At 44.8% G+C, this 18,971-nt stretch overlaps 1 protein-coding gene across 1 annotated transcript in view; it reads left to right on the forward strand.

Annotated features, from left to right (window-relative positions):
* LOC120913806 (histone-lysine N-methyltransferase SETDB1-A-like) overlaps positions 1 to 9,180 on the forward strand; it is a 36,405-nt gene extending 27,225 nt beyond the window's left edge. Inside the window, exons 5-7 of the mRNA XM_040324049.1 lie at positions 2,548 to 2,643; positions 2,724 to 2,839; positions 8,423 to 9,180. Of these exons, the coding sequence (XP_040179983.1) occupies positions 2,548 to 2,643; positions 2,724 to 2,839; positions 8,423 to 8,429 (219 nt within the window). The 3' untranslated portion in view covers positions 8,430 to 9,180. The remainder of the gene's footprint in view (positions 1 to 2,547; positions 2,644 to 2,723; positions 2,840 to 8,422) is intronic.
* The last annotated feature ends 9,791 nt before the right edge of the window (positions 9,181 to 18,971 follow it).

Here is an 18,971-nt window from a genome sequence, read left to right on the forward strand (position 1 = left end):
TTAACAGTGGGGGTACGCAGTGTGGTATACAATGCAGATATTAATTTAGTGGGTCAAAGGAAGAGCTGTGCTGTTGTAAGCTAAAATGTGACACTAGTGACAATGAAGTGCTAGATAAATATCAAATAAAATATGAAACACAGACTGAGTGGAAAAAAAAATTGTATCTGTAAATAGGTCTGTGAGACCTCAATAAGATAACAAGAAGGGGTTAATTCCTAAATTAGGTAGAAACCTGAAAATTATCAAGTAAATAAATAGCAATCCGTGTGACCAAACCAAAAAAAAATTCTTAGGAATACTTTTAACAATAGCGTCAAAGGTAAAAAAAATTGAATATATAAAAAAATGCTAATGCAGGGTGTCCATATAAACTTAAAGCGGAGCTCCACCCTCCACCTCCACTCCCACGAATCGGAAGCCTCCCCCCCTCCGGTGTCACATTTGACACCTTTCAGGGGGGAGGGGGGTGCAGATACTTGTCTAAAGACAGGTATTTGCACCCACTTCCGGCCACACAGTCTGCAGGTAGACTGCGGGCAGGACGTCACCTCCCGTCCCCCCTGTTGTGTTCTGGGAAACACTTGGCTCCCAGAACACAGCGGGAGCCAGTCAGCACGGCGCATCAGGACTTGCGCAAATGCGCCGTAGGGAACCGGGCAGTGAAGCTGGAGCACTTCACTTCCTGGTTCCCTCACCGAGGATGGCGGGGGGGCAGCAGAGTGATGAGCGATCGCTCGTCCTCTGCTGCGGACGGCGCTGGACTCCAGGACAGGTAAGTGTGCCGATATTAAAAGTCAGCAGCTGCAGTATTTGTAGCTGCTGGCTTTTAATATTTTTTTTTCAGCGGATATCCGCTTTAAATATCCCAAGTGTTTAACGAATCCAATAGTCCAGGAAAAAGTGCTGACAGGATAGTGCCTCCACCAAACAATAACACAGCCGCTTACCAGATGGATGTGATCGCTAATTATAGGAGATCAATATGCGCATATGGTTGATATCCCAGCCTGGGGTCATTAATAGAAGATGTCTCAAACAACGTAGAAATTCCGGATGCACCACATAAAAAAGGGACTGGCATAGCGTAAAACCCCTAATTTTTTTTAATAAGTAACATAAAAATGCACACTTACATCGAAGAAGTGAGATAAGACATATACAATACAATTGAGCCGGCCAGCTCTTCGATTCAGCAGCCCATATCTTCCGGGTCTGGCGCACAACGCAGTGATGTCAGAACATCGTTCCTCCCAAACGTTTCGTCACTAGAGACACGTGGTCAAGCGTTAGTGGGATCTTCGCCAGTGGACTCCCTCCCAGAATAAGCCGACCGCGCTTTAGCCATCTTTCGGCTATGGCCCGGTCGGCATGTGGTTAAAGGACTTGTCCCAAGCTGTGTGTGTGTTTTTTTACCTTTTTTTGTCACTTTTTTGGGTGAAATGGTAGGGGTACAATGTACCCTGTTACCAATTCACATAGGGGGGCCGGGATCTGGGGTACCCCTTTGTTAAAGGGGGCTTCCAGATTCGATAAGCCCCCCCACCCGCAAGCCCCCTACCCACATGCAACAACCAGGCAAGTGTTGTGGGAATGAGGCCCTTGTCCCCATCAACATGGGGACATCCTCCCCATGTTAAGGGCATGTGGCCTGGTATGGTTCAGGAGGGGGGGATTGTACCAGGCCTCTCGTCCCCCCTCTTTTCCTGTGGCCTGCTAGGTTGCGTGCTTGGATAAGGGTCAGGTTTGGATTTTTGGGTGGAACCCCACACCATTATTTTTTCAAATTTTGGCGTGGGGTTCCCCTTAAAATCCATACCAGACCTGAAGGATCTGGTTTGGATTTTGAGGGGCACCCCTACGCCATTTATTTTTATTTGGCGCAGGGTTCCCCTTAATATCCATACTACATACCTTTTCTTCAGGCGACCTGACCCGATCTCCAGCGGCGGAAACTCTGCTGAGTACAGTTCTGACAACGTCTTGAATAAGCACTAAGTCAGTGCGAAACGTCGGTTATCCTCCTGTTTCTGTTGCTGTGATCTGGTATGTTTTTGCTGTTCGTTTAAATAAAGACAACCTGTTTGGTTTGGAGTGCGGCCATCCATCCTTCATTTTACGCCAATGATTGAAATGAATGGGAGTGACGTCACCCATAGAGTTAATATGAGGCTTCTGTTGACGGACACGTCCTCTGCACCCTCCCATGCAGCGAAGTCGTGGCTGACAGCTCAGCATGGGATCAGAGCTTCCACTGCTGGAGATCAGGTCGGATTGCCTGTAGAAAAGGTATGTATACAGATTTTTTCTCTTCAGAAAGTGTTGTATAGCCAAATCTATACTTCCTGGCATTCATGAAGATGCAAATTGCCTGAGATTTAACTAATTGTAACCCGATATTAAAAAATATATAGATTTATGTAGTTCATTAAAGTTTGTTTTGAGTATATAGCCTTTGAATGGTACGGCATGATGCCTGTAAATAAAATCGTTGTTGATTATCTTACAAGATGCTAACCAGAATAATACTGTGTTCTTGTATTTCAGGGGCTTAGCCCAGGATGTTATGATACATATCATGCCAATATTGACTGTCAGTGGATTGATATAACTGATGTTCCCCCTGGAAAGTATATCCTCAAAGTGAGTAGAGGAGGTATTTTGTCTACATGCACCTATATTTATATAATGTGATACAAACCAAATCAAAATTATTATTTCAGGTCTCTGTGAACCCCAATTTCCAAGTCCTGGAATCAGATTTCACTAATAATGCTGTGCGTTGTGATCTGACCTACACGGGAACCTATGTGATAACTCGTAACTGCCATCTTTCAAGGTAGAGAACAACATGTTTTTATTAAGTAGACCTTCATTTGTGTAAATGTGTGTTTTGGGCATGGGTCTTCAAACTATGGCCCTCCAGTTGTTCCGGAACTACAATTCCCCTCATGCATAGTCATGTCTGTGAATGTCAGTGTGTTACAATGCCTCATGGGATGTGTAGTTCTACAACAGCTGGAGGGCGGTAGTTTGAGGATCACTGGTTTTGGGAGTGGGGGGGTGAAGGTGGTACAGATTATGCTGGGTACCGACATTCTATTTATGGTTGAAACAATTCTGAACAGTACCTTCTAAGACTAGATGATCACTCTCAGTCATGTTCCCGGAAGAAACCCCTAACTTACAGGCATAAGTAAGTACAGGTAGTAATAGAGAAGTGGCATTTTTTGTTACCATGCCCAAATGACTTAATAGTAATATAATAATTAAAATACCAATAGAAACAATATTTGTATTGGCCCGATTAAATAAAACTTATTATACCAGTATGTATTACACACCACTATAGGGCCAATTTACATACCTTAAAAGCGAAGTTCCGCTGATCATCCCCCTCTCCTCTTCGCCTAGGTGAGTCCTGCACACTTCTAGCACAGTTTAAACAGATTAAATAAAACTTACAATACCTTTACAGTATGTATTACTAGGGCCGGCACTCCCGCTAGGCAAACTAGGCAGCCGTCTAGGGCATCCTGCGCCTAAGGGGAGCACTGCTGCCTAGCCTAGGGAGAGCGCAGGCTTCCCCGAGACTCTGCGGCTTTGCCACCATAGTGCTGAGTGTCTGTCACTTATATAGGCGTGCCTAGGCACACCCTAATCACCTGCCCACATTGATTTTGTCCCAGCCTGTGTCCTGATTTTCCAAGTACCATTACAAGCTGCCGAATCCCTGCCCTTGACATTAAATGTGTGTCGGGTCTTGAAGCTCTTCCCCCCGCCTCTGACTCCCCCGCAGCAGTCGGCAGTGTTCTGCATTGCAAGTATGATGTGCTCTGCTTGCTCTGCCCTGCCCCCAGCCCCACCCCTCCATACCTCGCTAAGTGAACTGTAAAGTCCCATGATTGCTGCAGAAGGATTGCTATTGCGAGAGGGGGCAGGTGGAGTGATCTTGCACAATGTTTAGGAGAGGGGATGAATGTGCGAAGAGCTGGACAGTCTGTAGGCAAAGGGGCTGCTTTGTGCTACTGCAGCCAGCTTCAAGTATTGCCTCTGTATATCTCACGGCAGTGCTGGAGGGGCCAGTGAGACCACCTCTTCCTCCAGCTAACAGATATCTGCCCAAAAATGTTATACTGCACCCCCCCCCCCCCCACACACACACACACACCTCTAAGGGGCTAAGGGGTCTCCTACATAAACGAAACAGTGGGGCTGACCTGTGATTTTTCATTACAGCTCCCTGCTTATACACCCAAATCCTACCCATCCAGTCGCAAATGCTTGGTTCACAGTTGTAGTGCGGTCTCACAATGTCAAACTGCTATTCAGCAATTTAAACAGAAAGTAAAAACACTCACAAGGAGGTAGCGGTAGCAGCTCCTGAATGCCTGTCAGCTGCTGCTATACCACCCTCTGAAAAGCAATCCACCACAGATTGCTTTTCGGAGGTGGTAAGCATTACCGCAAATGTGGAAGAGACCTAAACACTGACACACACCGCCCATTCCACACTCATCATTACCCAGAACATTACTTCCCTGAAATTTCCCATGTTACCCCCCCCCCCCCCCCAACTTATATCAATGACCAACCATTTCCCAACCCACAGATGACCTATATCATTCATTAACCAATTTCCACCCCCAGCATACATATATACATACATACATACATACATACCCCATGCCTCTCCATACCTTCTGCTGACAACAAAACAGATAAGTTGTGCTAACCAAAAGTGAATGAGGAATATCAATTTGATTGATATAATTAATTAGTGTCCATATACAAAAAATCGTGATTGATACAGTATATAATAAAAAGTTTATAAGTGAATAAATAGTTGAATGAAGTTGTGCCCGTGACTGAACACACAAAAAATCCTCCACCGGTGCAGTAAATGGATAAATGTCTATGAGCTTACCAGAAGGGCAAGCAAACAGGGCTTGCAGCTGAACTCCCCAGCTAGGGTCTTTACTGGAAGTCCGGATGGTATTCCTCCAATGTAGGTGGATAGATCCGGGATCCGAGGAGCATGAAAATAAATGTGTAGGCAACAAATGGTGATGTACCGTAGATAACACGAATATAAGCACACCAAGGGAAAGCCTCCACCAAAAAGAATCACCGAATAAGGGGGACTCTTACCAGATAAATGTAAATAAGGAGCTTGTAGCCAAACTCAGCCAGGGCCTTTAGGGGTTAACTTCAGAAAGCATCAACCAAAAGCAAACGGCTCCCTCATACAGTATAGCCGAGTAAGTCACCATAAAAAAGAGGAATTCCACATAGTGATGTACCGTAGGGAAACAATTTAATATGGTAGATAACACTTACATAAAAACAGGTAAAAACAGCATATAAATTTTGAGCCGGCCGGCTACTACGAACGCCCGTCCTCTGGACCTAGACGCAGCACGTCAAAGCGTCTCCTCCTCCCGACGTACGTTTCGTCAGTATGTGACGTCGTCTGGGGAACGGGCGACGCAATGACGTGTCGCGCTTATATACACAATACAAGAACCAAGCCTCGATATGGATACAGTCCCGGCTAACACGCGACAGGAAACAGCCAATCGCGGAAGCCGCAACGCATAACAAGGCAGATACTGCATAGACGCCACAGAATGATCATTACAGCATCGAGGCAGCATTTAGATTTGAAGATTTCTATCATGGGTGACAAATTTGTTACATCCACTCATTTCAAAAAAACGGACCGTAACTCATACATCCCAGTCGACAGTTGTCATCACAAGTCCTGGCTACAGTCTGTACCCAAGAGTCAATATCTGAGAATCAGACGGAACTGTACTAATCAGCAGGAGTTCCTTCAACAGAGTGAACTCCTGACTGAAAGGTTTTTAGAAAAGGGATACTCATTAGGCCCTCTTATGGCCACTTTGGATGAGGTAAAGACTATTGATAGAGAAACTCTTCTTATCACAAAACCCCCCAAAGAAAAGAACTTATCCTTGGTTCCATTTCTGACTACTTTTTCAACTCAACATCATAGTGTCAAGAAATTAGTCAGAAAACACTGGCACATTTTACAAAATGATCCTATACTTGGTCCTGTTTTACCCTCTGCACCACAAGTTATTTTCAGAGGTGTTTCAGCCTTGAGACACAGACTGGCCCCTAATGTCATAGAACCACCTCCTTCGAGGATGACATTTTTGGATTCCTTTACAGGGTTTTATCAATGTAGGAATTGTCGGGTGTGCTCCCGACGAAACGTACGTCGGGAGGAGGAGACGCTTTGACGTGCTGCGTCTAGGTCCAGAGGACGGGCGTTCGTAGTAGCCGGCCGGCTCAAAATTTATATTATTTTACCTGTTTTTATGTAAGTGTTATCTACCATATTAAATTGTTTCCCTACGGTACATCACTATGTGGAATTCCTCTTTTTTATGGTGACTTACTCGGCTATACTGTATGAGGGAGCCGTTTGCTTTTGGTTGATGCTTTCTGAAGTTAACCCCTAAAGGCCCTGGCTGGGTTTGGCCACAAGCTCCTTATTTACATTTATCTGGTAAGAGTCCCCCTTATTCGGTGATTCTTTTTGGTGGAGGCTTTCCCTTGGTGTGCTTATATTCGTGTTATCTACGGTACATCACCATTTGTTGCCTACACATTTATTTTCATGCTCCTCGGATCCCGGATCTATCCACCTACATTGGAGGAATACCATCCGTACTTCCAGTAAAGACCCTAGCTGGGGAGTTCAGCTGCAAGCCCTGTTTGCTTGCCCTTCTGGTAAGCTCATAGACATTTATCCATTTACTGCACCGGTGGAGGATTTTTTGTGTGTTCAGTCACGGGCACAACTTCATTCAACTATTTATTCACTTATAAACTTTTTATTATATACTGTATCAATCACGATTTTTTGTATATGGACACTAATTAATTATATCAATCAAATTGATATTCCTCATTCACTTTTGGTTAGCGCAACTTATCTGTTTTGTTTTTTGATTTTATATTGTGTGTATATCACAATTTTTGTTGCAGCTTATATATTTACATTTGTTTTTTAGTTGGTTTAGCGCAGTATCACATTTTTTCTTGTACCTTCTGCTGACAGCTGTCACACTCAGCATCTTCCTACTCCCCCCCCTCCCCCCAATTGACAGACGTTATTCCTTAGTCACTTTCATCCCCCACCTCCCAAACATCCCTCCCTAGTAACTCCACAGACACCACCACTGAAAGTCATCCTTCCCCAAGTGAATCACCTCCACCCACAGACATTCCCCACATGGTCATACCTCCACACTCCTCTCCTGTACATACTGCCCACTGTCATACCCTTCACACTCCTCTCCTGTACATAGTGCCCACTGTCATACCCTCCACACTCCTCTTCTGTACATACTGCCCACTGTCATATTCCCCACAACCTTCTCCTGTACATACTGCCCACTGTCATACCCTCCACACTCCTCTCCTACACACGTTCATACCCTCCACACTCGTCTCCTGTACATACTGGCCGCTGTCTTACACTCTTCCTCTCCTGCATACAAGAGTGTTTGAGCTTTGGGAGTGAACACCCACACACCTATGAGATATATAATTATTATATTAAAAGACTGCTGCTTCTGTTTATATCTGCTTCCAACCTGCCCCACGCACATATACTTCGGCGGGGTGGCCCTTCAGCACAAACAAATGTACCTGTAATTATTTTTTTGGGGGCGGAGCAAGTAGCTGGTCTTGCTTAGGGAGCAAAATAGTCTAGCACCATTGGCTAATGGTTCCTCCTGTCCTGCGGTTACTGCAGGCGGGACTTGCACTTATACCCCTGGCTACATGTCCGTATTGATCCCGTTATTTGTGTTTTGTACTGTCTGTATTTTACTACAAATTGTGAACTACCTTATATAAATAAAAAATTGTTATTTGAAAAAAAAAAAAATTGTCTACCACTAGCCCTGTGTAATACACACCACTATAGGGCCAATATACAAAGGTTTATCTAAAGTGGAACTTCACCTCAAAAGGGAAGTTCCGCCGATCGGTACCAGAAAGCTCCTGATGCCTACTTGCGATTGGGGGCTTTCTGATCATTTGACCATTGCGACAGCCAATCACAGCGGTCACATAATCAGAATGCCCACCAAATTTTTGTTACAGTGATGACTATAACATTTTGGATTTCCTTTCACTTTTTGTCCTAGTAATAAAGACAGCAAAAACAATATAAACCTTACAAGTGTTTCAACAGTTCTCTACTCTATAAAAAACTTTTAAAATATATAGACTATTAATATACTGTATGTGTGTATATATTTCTACATATATTATACGCACGCAACATTTTTAAATTTTCTTTCTTACAAGTTTTTAACATATAAGCAATGATTTTTGCTTGTCAATTAACATACTCAGTACTTTCACTTTATTTCCTTAGCATATGATGTCTTCTGAGGATGACTGGGAATACAGCTCTGCCTGAGTCTAAGTACATAGACGATCCAATGGGATGATCGATAACAGACTTCATGCAACCGGGGAAAAAAGGAAATGCGTCTAAAAATTTGACATGTTGCGTAACCTAAACAAAATTGTCATTCTAATATTTTCAATAAAAAATTTAATGTATGTGATTATTATTGAAGCCAGATTCATATCCTGTATCTCTCAATTCTTCTTATTGAAATTATATGCTGTCGTAATTTCCAAACATGATTTAAATATTATCCAGTAGGAATATTCTAAATGCCATAAAGAAACAGTTTTACTTTAAAATGAGAAATATTTTTAATATAAACATGGTACCTCTGGCCATTACTATAAGCTTAAAGGTGTTAAAGGCTAACTCCTTGTAGACAATGTTACACCCATATTTAAAGTGTAACATGTAACATGGTTGAAAACTTCCCAAATCCCGCCCCCCCCCCCCTTCCTGACGGCATGTGGGGGTTCTTCTCCCCCATGGCAGTTATCACTTTTGAATAGAGAAAGGAATACCTTTGAGGATAGTAAAACTTCATGAAAATATTTGTGAACCACTTCTTGAGCTGAATGGGGGATGAGGGTTGGAAATTTGAAAATGAACAACTTTTATGAAATATGAATTTCTAAACATCGAACCTTCTTGAGTCCCATTTAGTGTTTTATATGTTTTTTTAAATTATGTGTGAAATAAAAGATGAAAAAGTTTGTAAAGTATGATTAAGTATGGTAATTTAAAAGTGCCAACAGCCTTGTGGAAATTATTTGTCTAATTTTTGCACCTGAACTCAAAAAGTAAAGATTTGTAGGTAGATTCAGGTACAATAGTGCAAAGTTTAGGCTACGCCGCCGTAAATTAGCTAGGCTAGTAATGATTCTCAATATACTTGCCTGCTAATATCCGGCGGCGTAGCCTAAAGCGGGCGGGCGTAAGGGCGGCGAATTCAAATGACTTGGAGGGGGGCGTGTTTGATGGTAATGAGGCTTGACCTCACATTTTTGACGTTTTTTTTTCACTGCGCATGCGCCGGGCGACTACATTTCCCAGTGTGCATTGCGGTTACGTACGCCACACAGGCCTATTGATTTCGACGTGGACGTAAACAACGTAAATCCCGATTCGCGGACGACTTACGCAAACGACGTTAAAAATTCGAATCTCGCGGCGGGAACGGCGGCCATACTTTAACATTGTTATTCCACCTACTAGATGGAATAACGTTAGGCCTGTAATGCGCTACGGAAACTGCGTAAATTGACTGCGGCGGCCGGGCGTACGTTCGTGAATCGGCGTATAAACTCATTTACATATTCTACGCCGGCCGCAATGGAAGCGCCACCTAGCGGCCATCCAAAATATTGCAACCTAAGATAGGATGGCGCAAACCGTCGTATCTTAGATATGTTTAAGCGTATCTCTGTTTGAGCATACGCTTAAAAATAGGTCGGCGTAGATTCTGAGTTAGGTCGGCTTATCTACTGATAAGTCGGCCTAACTCTTACTGAATCTACCTATTGGTATATTATATAGAACAGTTAAAGGGGTTGTAAAGGTATAATTTTTTTTTTCCCTAAATAGCTTACCTTTACCTTAGTGCAGTCCTCCTTCACTTACCTCATCCTTCCATTTTTGCTTTTAAATGTCCTTTTTTCTTCTGAGAAATCCTCACTTCCTGTTCTTCTATCTATAACTCCACACAGTAATGCAAGGCATTCTGCCTGGTGTGGAGTGTCGTGCTCGTCCCCTCCCTTGCACTACAGGAGAGTCAGGGCGCTCTCTCCATTTGCAGATAGAGAAAGCAGCTGTGTGTTAGTGGGTGTCCTGACTCTCCTGTAGTCCAAGGGAGGGGGCGAGCACGACACTCCACACCAGGGAGAAAGCCTCACGTTACTGTGTGGAGTTACAGACAGAAGAACAGGAATTGAGGATTTCTCAGAAGAAATAAGGACATTTTAAAGCAAAATCGAAGCATGAGGTAAGTGAAAGAGGACTGCACTAAGATTGTACCTTTACAACCCCTTTAATTGTGTCCAAGCAGTAACCTGCAAAATGTCTAATTTATCTGGAAGATTGCAGTGCTGTTTCTGGTATGTAAAAGGTGCTTATGCACTCTTGTGCTTGTTGCCTCATAGCTGTATATCTTCAATGTTAATATAAGGTACTGTTAGTCTCATTTGGTAATGTCACTATTATGATTTTCTCCGTTTTCCTTGTTGGAGTCTCTGACATGAGAAAGCAAAGCCCTGCTTCTACCAAGATAGTTGTTCTTACAGTGCACAGAATCGCCCAAAAAAAAAGAATATATATATATATATAGATGATGCCTGTAGCTGTAGGCATTATGCAGATATCCCCACTCAAAGTGCATGATGCCATTGGGAAGTGGTTAACAATTCAATTGATTATTCCGACCCATTGAATATTGTTTAAGCCAATTGGTACAAAGAATGGCCTTGTTAATTGTCACAGAGGCAGGTCTGGATTAATTTTTAGAACACGTTTGCTTTTATGTGTGTTCTTTCAACTCAGCATTTTTTTTTTAAAATTACAAGGTTCCCAGATTTTAATCTATACACAGTTTAGAATCTTGGACTCGAATGTGCATTCTAGTGATGCAAAACTAGGAAACCACACCGAGTAAAAAAAAATGATGCACATATCAAGCGGTGAAAAGGTTACAGTCTTATGGCTGCCTGGCTTCAAATCTACAATTAGGCAGTGCAAATGTTCACAATGTAATAGAGACAAACATTCAAAAGACGATCCTTATTTCCTACAGCTTTACTTTTCTCTTTGCAACAACGTGCTTCTTCACACAAATACATGCAAGATTTGATACATCGGTGCGAGACAGAAAAAAAATCTACACATGAGTGTGAAATCCGCAGTCTCGTACTGTTCCTTTTAAGGCCAGGCACTTAGAAATCTCCTTATTAAGAAAGAGAAAACAGTTTACACAAAGCCACGGGCCTGTACGGGTCTAAACATGCAGGCATTGAATAACCATATGAGGTCATAAGTCAGCAAATTGTTAATAAAAAAAAAGAAAAAGTAATGTGACAGGAAATAAAATGGAACTACAGCACTGGAAAAGATAACTTTTAAATTGCTACCAATACATTTTCCTTGTTTAAAACCAAGCACTGGCATCATTGCAGCAAGGCAGAGCATGTTTGGCTAATAACAAAGGAAACCTGTGCTAAAAGAAATTTAGAATCTGCCATCGCTGATCTCTCCTTATAAACATAATAGCTGCCCAGCTGGTATGCTCATCAAATAGTTAGATTCACAGGCCTTAAGTATATAAGAGCAGGAATTCTGATTTGCGAGGTTGTTTATCTGTTCTGTGAATTACAAGTACAACCAGATACCTAGCATTTTTAGAGCCTCCGGATCTCTCAGCATCGACCAGCTAACAGGACAAAGATGGCAGGGCTAGTGCCAACACTACCAGTAAATATTTAAGTTGCTGGCTCAGAATTTGGGGCACGTGGGTTACAGAAGAACAGATAAAAAAAAAATAAAAAAAAATGCATGTACAAGCACACTTTTCTGCCTGCATTTTAGTGCCTGGGTCTGCCCATATTCTTTAGGACCTTAAAATAAATAGGCAACTGCCAGGGAACTTTAGGAGCACTACAGAACTTCTGATACCAGCACAGCTCACAGAATCTGTGGGTTGGTATCCTCGTGGCAAGGGGGTAGCCTGCACGTTTTTTTTTATCTAAAATAATTTTTATTAGCATTGAAATGGACAGGGTAATATTAAAGCTGACAAAGATGTACACATTACAAGGGGTTGTAAAGGTTCATGTTTTTTCACCTTAATGCATCCTATGCATCAAGGTGAAAAAACACCTGACTATTACAGGCCCCCCCAGCCCCCTGGTTTACTTACCTGAGCCCTCGAAAGTCCCGCGTCGAGAACGTGCTTGATCTCAGTCCAGTCTTCTTGGCTCTTCATTGGATAGATTGATAGCAGCGCAGCCATTGGCTTGCGTTTTTGTCAATTAACTCCAATGACACAAGGGACGGGGGGTTGGGGCTGAGTCCTGCAGTCGGCAGCTATGGACGCCAAATACAGGACTCGGGAGCACACCCATAAGGTAACCCCCCCCCTTGGGAGAGCGCTTCCCAGAGGGGGTTATCAGAAGAGGGGAGTCATCGAGACAGCCGCAGAGGGACTCCAGAAGACGTGGATCGAGACCACTCTGTGCAAAACGAGCTGCACAGTGGAGGGCGCACGAAAAAAACGCTTGGGAAGCAGGAAAGGAGGGCCCTTGCTTACAGCGAGGCTCCTTGCCCTTCCTAGACTGTGGGAGCAACTTGCTCTTACCACCTGTGTCATCCTTAATGATGTCATCCTGGAATGCCCCTAAAAGCCGCTCACCCTTAAAGGGCAAATCCACCAAGGCCTTTTTTGAGGACTGGTCCGCAGACCAGCATTTTAGCCACACAAGGCGGCGCAATACCACCGCATAGGCGGAAGCCCTGGAAAGCAAGGGGAGCATATCCAGGACCGACTCACAGACGAACTTCAGACCCTTAACCAATTGTTCAGCCAGGTCCTTACAGGTGTCGGAAGCATCCTGTTCTTCCAGCTCCTGCAGCAGAAGCTTCGCCCTTTCGGTCATAGTCTGTGACACCAGAGTCCCGGCCAAAACCGGCCTCACAGCCGAACCCACTACAGTGAAGAGGGAGCGGGCCACAGCCTCCACTCTCCTATCAGCAGGGTCCTTAAATGCAGGAGCCCCTTCCACAGGCAACGTGGTGGCCTTGCTCAATCTGGACACGGGAGGGTCCACAGACGGAGGAGAGACACACTTTTTCAAAAAGTCCTCCTCAAAGGGATAACGGGTTGCAAAGTTTTTTGGAACGGCAAAAACTTTTTGCGGTGTATCCCATTCCTTGTACAACAATTTGTCCAAATAAGGAACACAAGGAAACACTTTTGCGGTACGTGGCGGTTTGCGGAACCCAACAGGGACTGGCACATCAGATGCCTCCGCCACATCCTCAAGTTTCTGAGTATCACACACCGCAGAAATAAGAGCTCCAACAAATTCCTTATCAGCAAATGACCCTGAAGCAGAGCCATCGTCACTGTCCGCGTGGGTTAAGCCTGCATCATCTGACATTACAGAACCAGAGGCAGAAGCAATAGCAGGGCCCGATTCCGTGTCAGAGACATCCCCAGAAACAGGCTCAGGGAGGGGGCGCTTTTACCCCCCTTCTGGCCACTAGCCGATTCAAACCTGGCGAGAAACGCCTCCAGGACAGCCGACATAGCCTCAACAGACGTGGCAGGGGGAGGGGCACCAAAGGTTAACTCAGGCATTGCTGGGGCAGAAGTACCTGGTTCAGGCTCCATAATGCCCCACCGCTGTGTCACCCTGAACTGCAAGGCAGAACCACCCACCGGTCATCTCCCGGCTGCTACAACAGAGGTAGAGGCCCCCAGGGAACTCACCACCCCCCCCGGTGCAGCGTGAGCTGAGAAAGAGCTGAGGTGTGCACTAAAACCGGCTGCGCTGCGTCTGTCACCGCAGGGAGATTTGCGGCCTTTTTGCAGCGCTAAAACAATTGCACGAGGCCAATAGAAATCTAAGATGGCCACCGTATGAGGAAAAAACACCATAGGACTAAAGGAAAATGGCCGCGAGCCATATAAACTGCGACCACGGAAAAATGGCGGTAGTTGCGCAGTTTAAAATACCCATAGTCACACAGCACCCAGTGCAGCACACACAAACCTGTATGTAAAACACACACAGCCCCCGCTATACACACTGATCCCGTGGTAATAAAGAGAACCCAGAAGGCCCCCCCTCACAGCCGCTACCCAAATGGGGAAGGAGGGAGAGGAAATAAGGGAGAGAGGAAAGCAGGGTGAACCCTCAGTCGACCTCCCAGGGGAAAATTCCAGCCATACCACCTTACGTGAGCAAGGGGCCACTACTTACCCGTCCTTCGACCACCGGCTGGAGGTATCCCAGACAGAACCAACGTCCACTAACGGCATGGCTGTCAGCCAGACACACTGTGACAAAGCCATAGAGACCGGTCATATGTGTTCCCTGGAACATGAAGTTCCCCAGGCCGCCCCTGGAGCAATGGGGCCTGTCGTGGACGACCCAAAGCTGAGCTGAGAGCCGGCACACGCTCGATGGCCGAACATGGGGGGACTACAAGAGTCAAGACCCAGCCTGTCACCCAAGTCGGCAGTTGAAAGAAGAATCTCAGGATCCAAAAATGCAGGAACAAAACAATAAAAGCGAAAAAAAAAAAAAATCGCAAAAAAATCTCCAGAGTACAGGACTCTAGAGCAGTGGTCATCAAACCTGTCCTGCAGGGCCCACTAACAGGCCAGGTTTTATGTATTACCTTGGGGAGATGCAGTCTAGAATACTGCAATCACTGAGGAGCAAATGATATCAGCTGTGATGTATTTCAGTTATCTTGCAAACCTGGCCTGTTAGTGGGCCCTGCAGGACAGTTTTGATGACCACTGCTAGAGGTCCTGTCCTCTCCTGACGTTAGGCAGAGAAAAACTGAGGCTGCTAGAGCAGGGTGTGGGTTATACCCGGGGAACCATGCCCCCTGGGAGGAGCTGCACTGAAGAGAAGTTGTTAACACTTTAAGTGCTGTATTTCTGCCTAACTCTCCTGGAAGGAAGCGGATATAACCTTAAGGCCAAAGGCTGCTGTGTCCATCCATGAACGGAAGAGAAATGTGCCTTTAAGAAGTATGGGTGGAAGTGACGTTTTGACGTTGCTTCCGCCCTGCTATGCTATGGAGACGGGTGGGGGCCATCTTGCCCTCACTCGTATCCCAGCCAAGCAGGAGACAGGACTCAATCGCCTCCGCCGCTGCCTCCGGTAAGCGGTGGAGGGCGTGGGAAAGCAGCGGGAGGAGGGCCCCTCTCCTGCCGCCAACCCTGATCTTGCGGCGAATCCACCATGCAGACCACCATTATCGTTTAAAGGACCGGCGAGTGAAGAGATGGATATCTCGGTTGTGGCAGCAGCTGCTGCCGTTACCGAGCTACCCCTCTTCAAAAATAGGACGTATATAGTCGTGCGCGGGTCCTTAAGTGATTAATGTGCTTTGATTCAGCACTTTGGGAACATCCAACTTATTTTGCAATTACCTTTTGAGGCTTTCCCTCATTATGGAGGGTGTCAATGATGGTTTTCTGCACAACTGTCAGGTCAGCAGTCTTTCCCATGATTGGGATTCCTACTGAACCAGACTGTCCGACCATTTAAAGCAGGGATCCTCAAACTACGGCCCTCCAGCTGTCGCGGAACTACAAATCCCATGAGGCATTGTAAACCTCTGACATTCACAGACATGACTGAGCATGATGGGAATTGTAGTTCCTGAACACCTGGAGGGCCATAGTTTGAGGACCCATGATTTAAAGGCTCAGGAACCCTTTGCAGGTGTTATGGCTTAATTAGCTGATTAGAGTGGGACACTTTGGGCCAGATTCACAAAAGGGATACGACGGCGTATCTCCTGATACGCCGTAGTATCCCTGTTTCTATCTATGCGACTGATTCATAGAATCAGTTACGCATGGATATCCCTAAGATCCGACAGGTGTAATAGTTTTACACTGTCGGATCTTAGGATGCAGTACAGCGGCCGCCGCTGGGGGGAGTTTGCGTCGTAAACCAGCGTCGGGTATGCAAATTAGGAGTTACGGCGTTTCCCCGACGGATTTTCGCGTTCGCTGTGTCGCCGCTAGTCTAGTTTCCCGCCGCAAAGTTAGTCGTCGTTTTAGGTGCCCTAACTTTAGTCAGCAATCAAATTGCTGTCTAAAGTATGGCCGTCGTTCCCGCGACAAAATTTAACGTCGTTTGCGTAACACGTCCGGGAATACGGAAGTACGCTACGCGCGTCGCTGTTCGAAAAAATGACGTCACGGCGCGCAAAGCACGGCGGGAGTTAGGAAACAGAGCATGCGCAGTTGGTTCTGGCGCGGGAGCGCGCCAAATTTAAATGGCACACGCCCATTTGAATTGGCCCGCCTTGCGCCGGAGGCCGCGGGCGTAGTTTTCATCGCAAGTGCTTTGTGAATCAGGCACTTGCGATGAAAACTTGCGGCAGTGTAACGTATCTATGATACGTTACGCCACCACAATTCTACGTGAATCTGGCCCTTTGAGTCTAGAATATTGCATCTTTTCACAATATTCAAATTTTCTGAGATTGTGGTTTTCATGAGCCGTTAGCCATAATCACCACAATTATGACAAAGCGCGGCTTGAACTATCTTGCTTTGCACGTAATGAGTCATCTCATGTTAGTTTCACCTTTTAAGTTACATTAGTGAAATACATGAATATTCAAATTTTTTAAATTATATATATATATATATATATATATATATATATATATCACGGCTTGAACCATCTTGCTTTGCATGTAATGAGTCTATCTTATATATTAGTTTCACCTTTTAACCACTAAACCCCCGGACCATATTGCTGGTCAAAGACCAGAGCACTTTTTGCGATTCGGCACTGCGTCGCTTTAACTGAGAATTGCGCGGTCGTGCGACGTGGCTCCCAAACAAAATTGGCGTCCTTTTTTCCCCACAAATAGAGCTTTCTTTTGGTGGTATTTGATTACCTCTGCGGTTTTTAGTTTTTGCGCTATAAACAAAAATAGAGCAACAATTTTGAAAAAAAATTATATTTTTTTACCATATTAAATATCCCCCAAAAATATATATATATATAAAAAAAGAAAAATCCTCAGTTTAGGCCGATACGTATTCTTCTACATATTTTTCGTAAAAAAAAAAAAAAAAAAAAAAAAAAAAAAAAAATCGCAATAAACGTTTATTGATTGGTTTGCGCAAAAGTTATAGCGTTTACAAAATAGGGGGTAGTTTTATGGCATTTTTATTAATATTTTTTTTGGGCGGACACTTCGGACACTTTTGACCAATTTTTGGGACCATTGGCATTTTTATAGCGATCAGTGCTATAAAAATGCATTGGATTACTATGAAAATGCCACTGGCAGGGAAGGGGTTAAGTGTGTTCCCTGGGTGTGTTCTAACTGTAGGGGGGGGTGGCCTCACTAGGGGAAATGACTGATCGCTGTTCATACATTGTATGAACAGACGGTCAGGCATTTCTCCCCCTTGAGCAGCACGGAGGGGGATACAGGGACAGTCAGCGGTGATCGGTGTGGCTTTGGGGGGAGTTACAAGCACTGATCACCGCTGTATAACTAACTAAAGCAGCTGAAAAGGGGGCAGACCAGTGCTTGCAACTCACCTGCCACACCGACTGCCCAGGTATCGGGTGAAGCATCGGAGCATTTCCCAGAGTACAAGTACTCAGGGAAATGCTCGATACTTATACTAGTATCAGTACATCCCTAAAATACATACATACATATCTCTCACTTTTCTTTCTCACAAATATTTACTTTGATGAAAAAAATCACGATATTTAATGTAATGTGAGAGCATTTCATGTTTTTTGGAGACAAGAAATACACATATTGTAAAAACTTGGTTTTGTGAGACACAGAGATTACACAATATGTAGGAAGATGGGTTAAGTGTGTTTAACACTTATAGGGGCGCAGGAGCTGGAGATGGTGAGGACGTGATGCACGTGTAGTGAGGGAGGGGCCTGACCGTGCCGCCGTCCGAGGTACAAGAAGCTCCGCGGAGAATAGTGTCCGGAACGCAGTGTGAGAGGCTGCGATGCCACCAACGAAGCATCCGCACGCAAGCCATAGCCGCGTTTCCCCCCCCAGCAGTCGGAACAGCACCTAGGACGCCGAGGTAACATCAATCGGAGGCGCGCCAGAGAGCCATCCCCGGCCTGGATCTCCCACCCCCCCCTTCTGTGCCCCGCACCCTCTCCTTCCCCCTGGTGGAATGCCGGCTGGACCAGGTAAAACCTAAATGTCTATTTAAAAGTCTGCCCATCGAAAAGGGACTGCTGTCAGCATAGACGAACGGAAGTTTTTTTGGGTAAGGTGTACCCGGGGGTTACTGGACTTAAAAAAGAGGGCTCTAATGTAAGACAATCTGCATCCATGATTGAAGGGTTAAAGGAATGCATATGCCCGTGTGTAAGGACGCTGTGTAAAATCCTAGATGCTGCAAATGCATTGTGATAAATGAATCTTCTGAGCAAACCCTGATATAGGATACTCTGCATCTGTAACGGATGGGCTAAAGGCATGGAGTGGATATACCCCTGAGCGAGGATATTGTGTAAAATCATGGCTGCCGCAAATGCATTGTATTAAATGAATTCTCATGAGTATTACTGTCCGAGATTGATGGCCTATAAGGAATAGAAGTGAGAACTGATGAACTTTTGATTGCTGGAGGGCTAAGTGACTTTATGTCTACAAGTACAAGACTCTATAGTTAACTTATAGTCTACTGTTTGCGATAACAGTCCACAGTAGGCAGCATATGTAGGCTTAATATACGTAGGGGGGATTTATTTTGGATGAGGTG

Source organism: Rana temporaria, chromosome 1, assembly GCF_905171775.1.
Source record: "Rana temporaria chromosome 1, aRanTem1.1, whole genome shotgun sequence".
Classification (NCBI taxonomy): domain Eukaryota; kingdom Metazoa; phylum Chordata; class Amphibia; order Anura; family Ranidae; genus Rana; species Rana temporaria.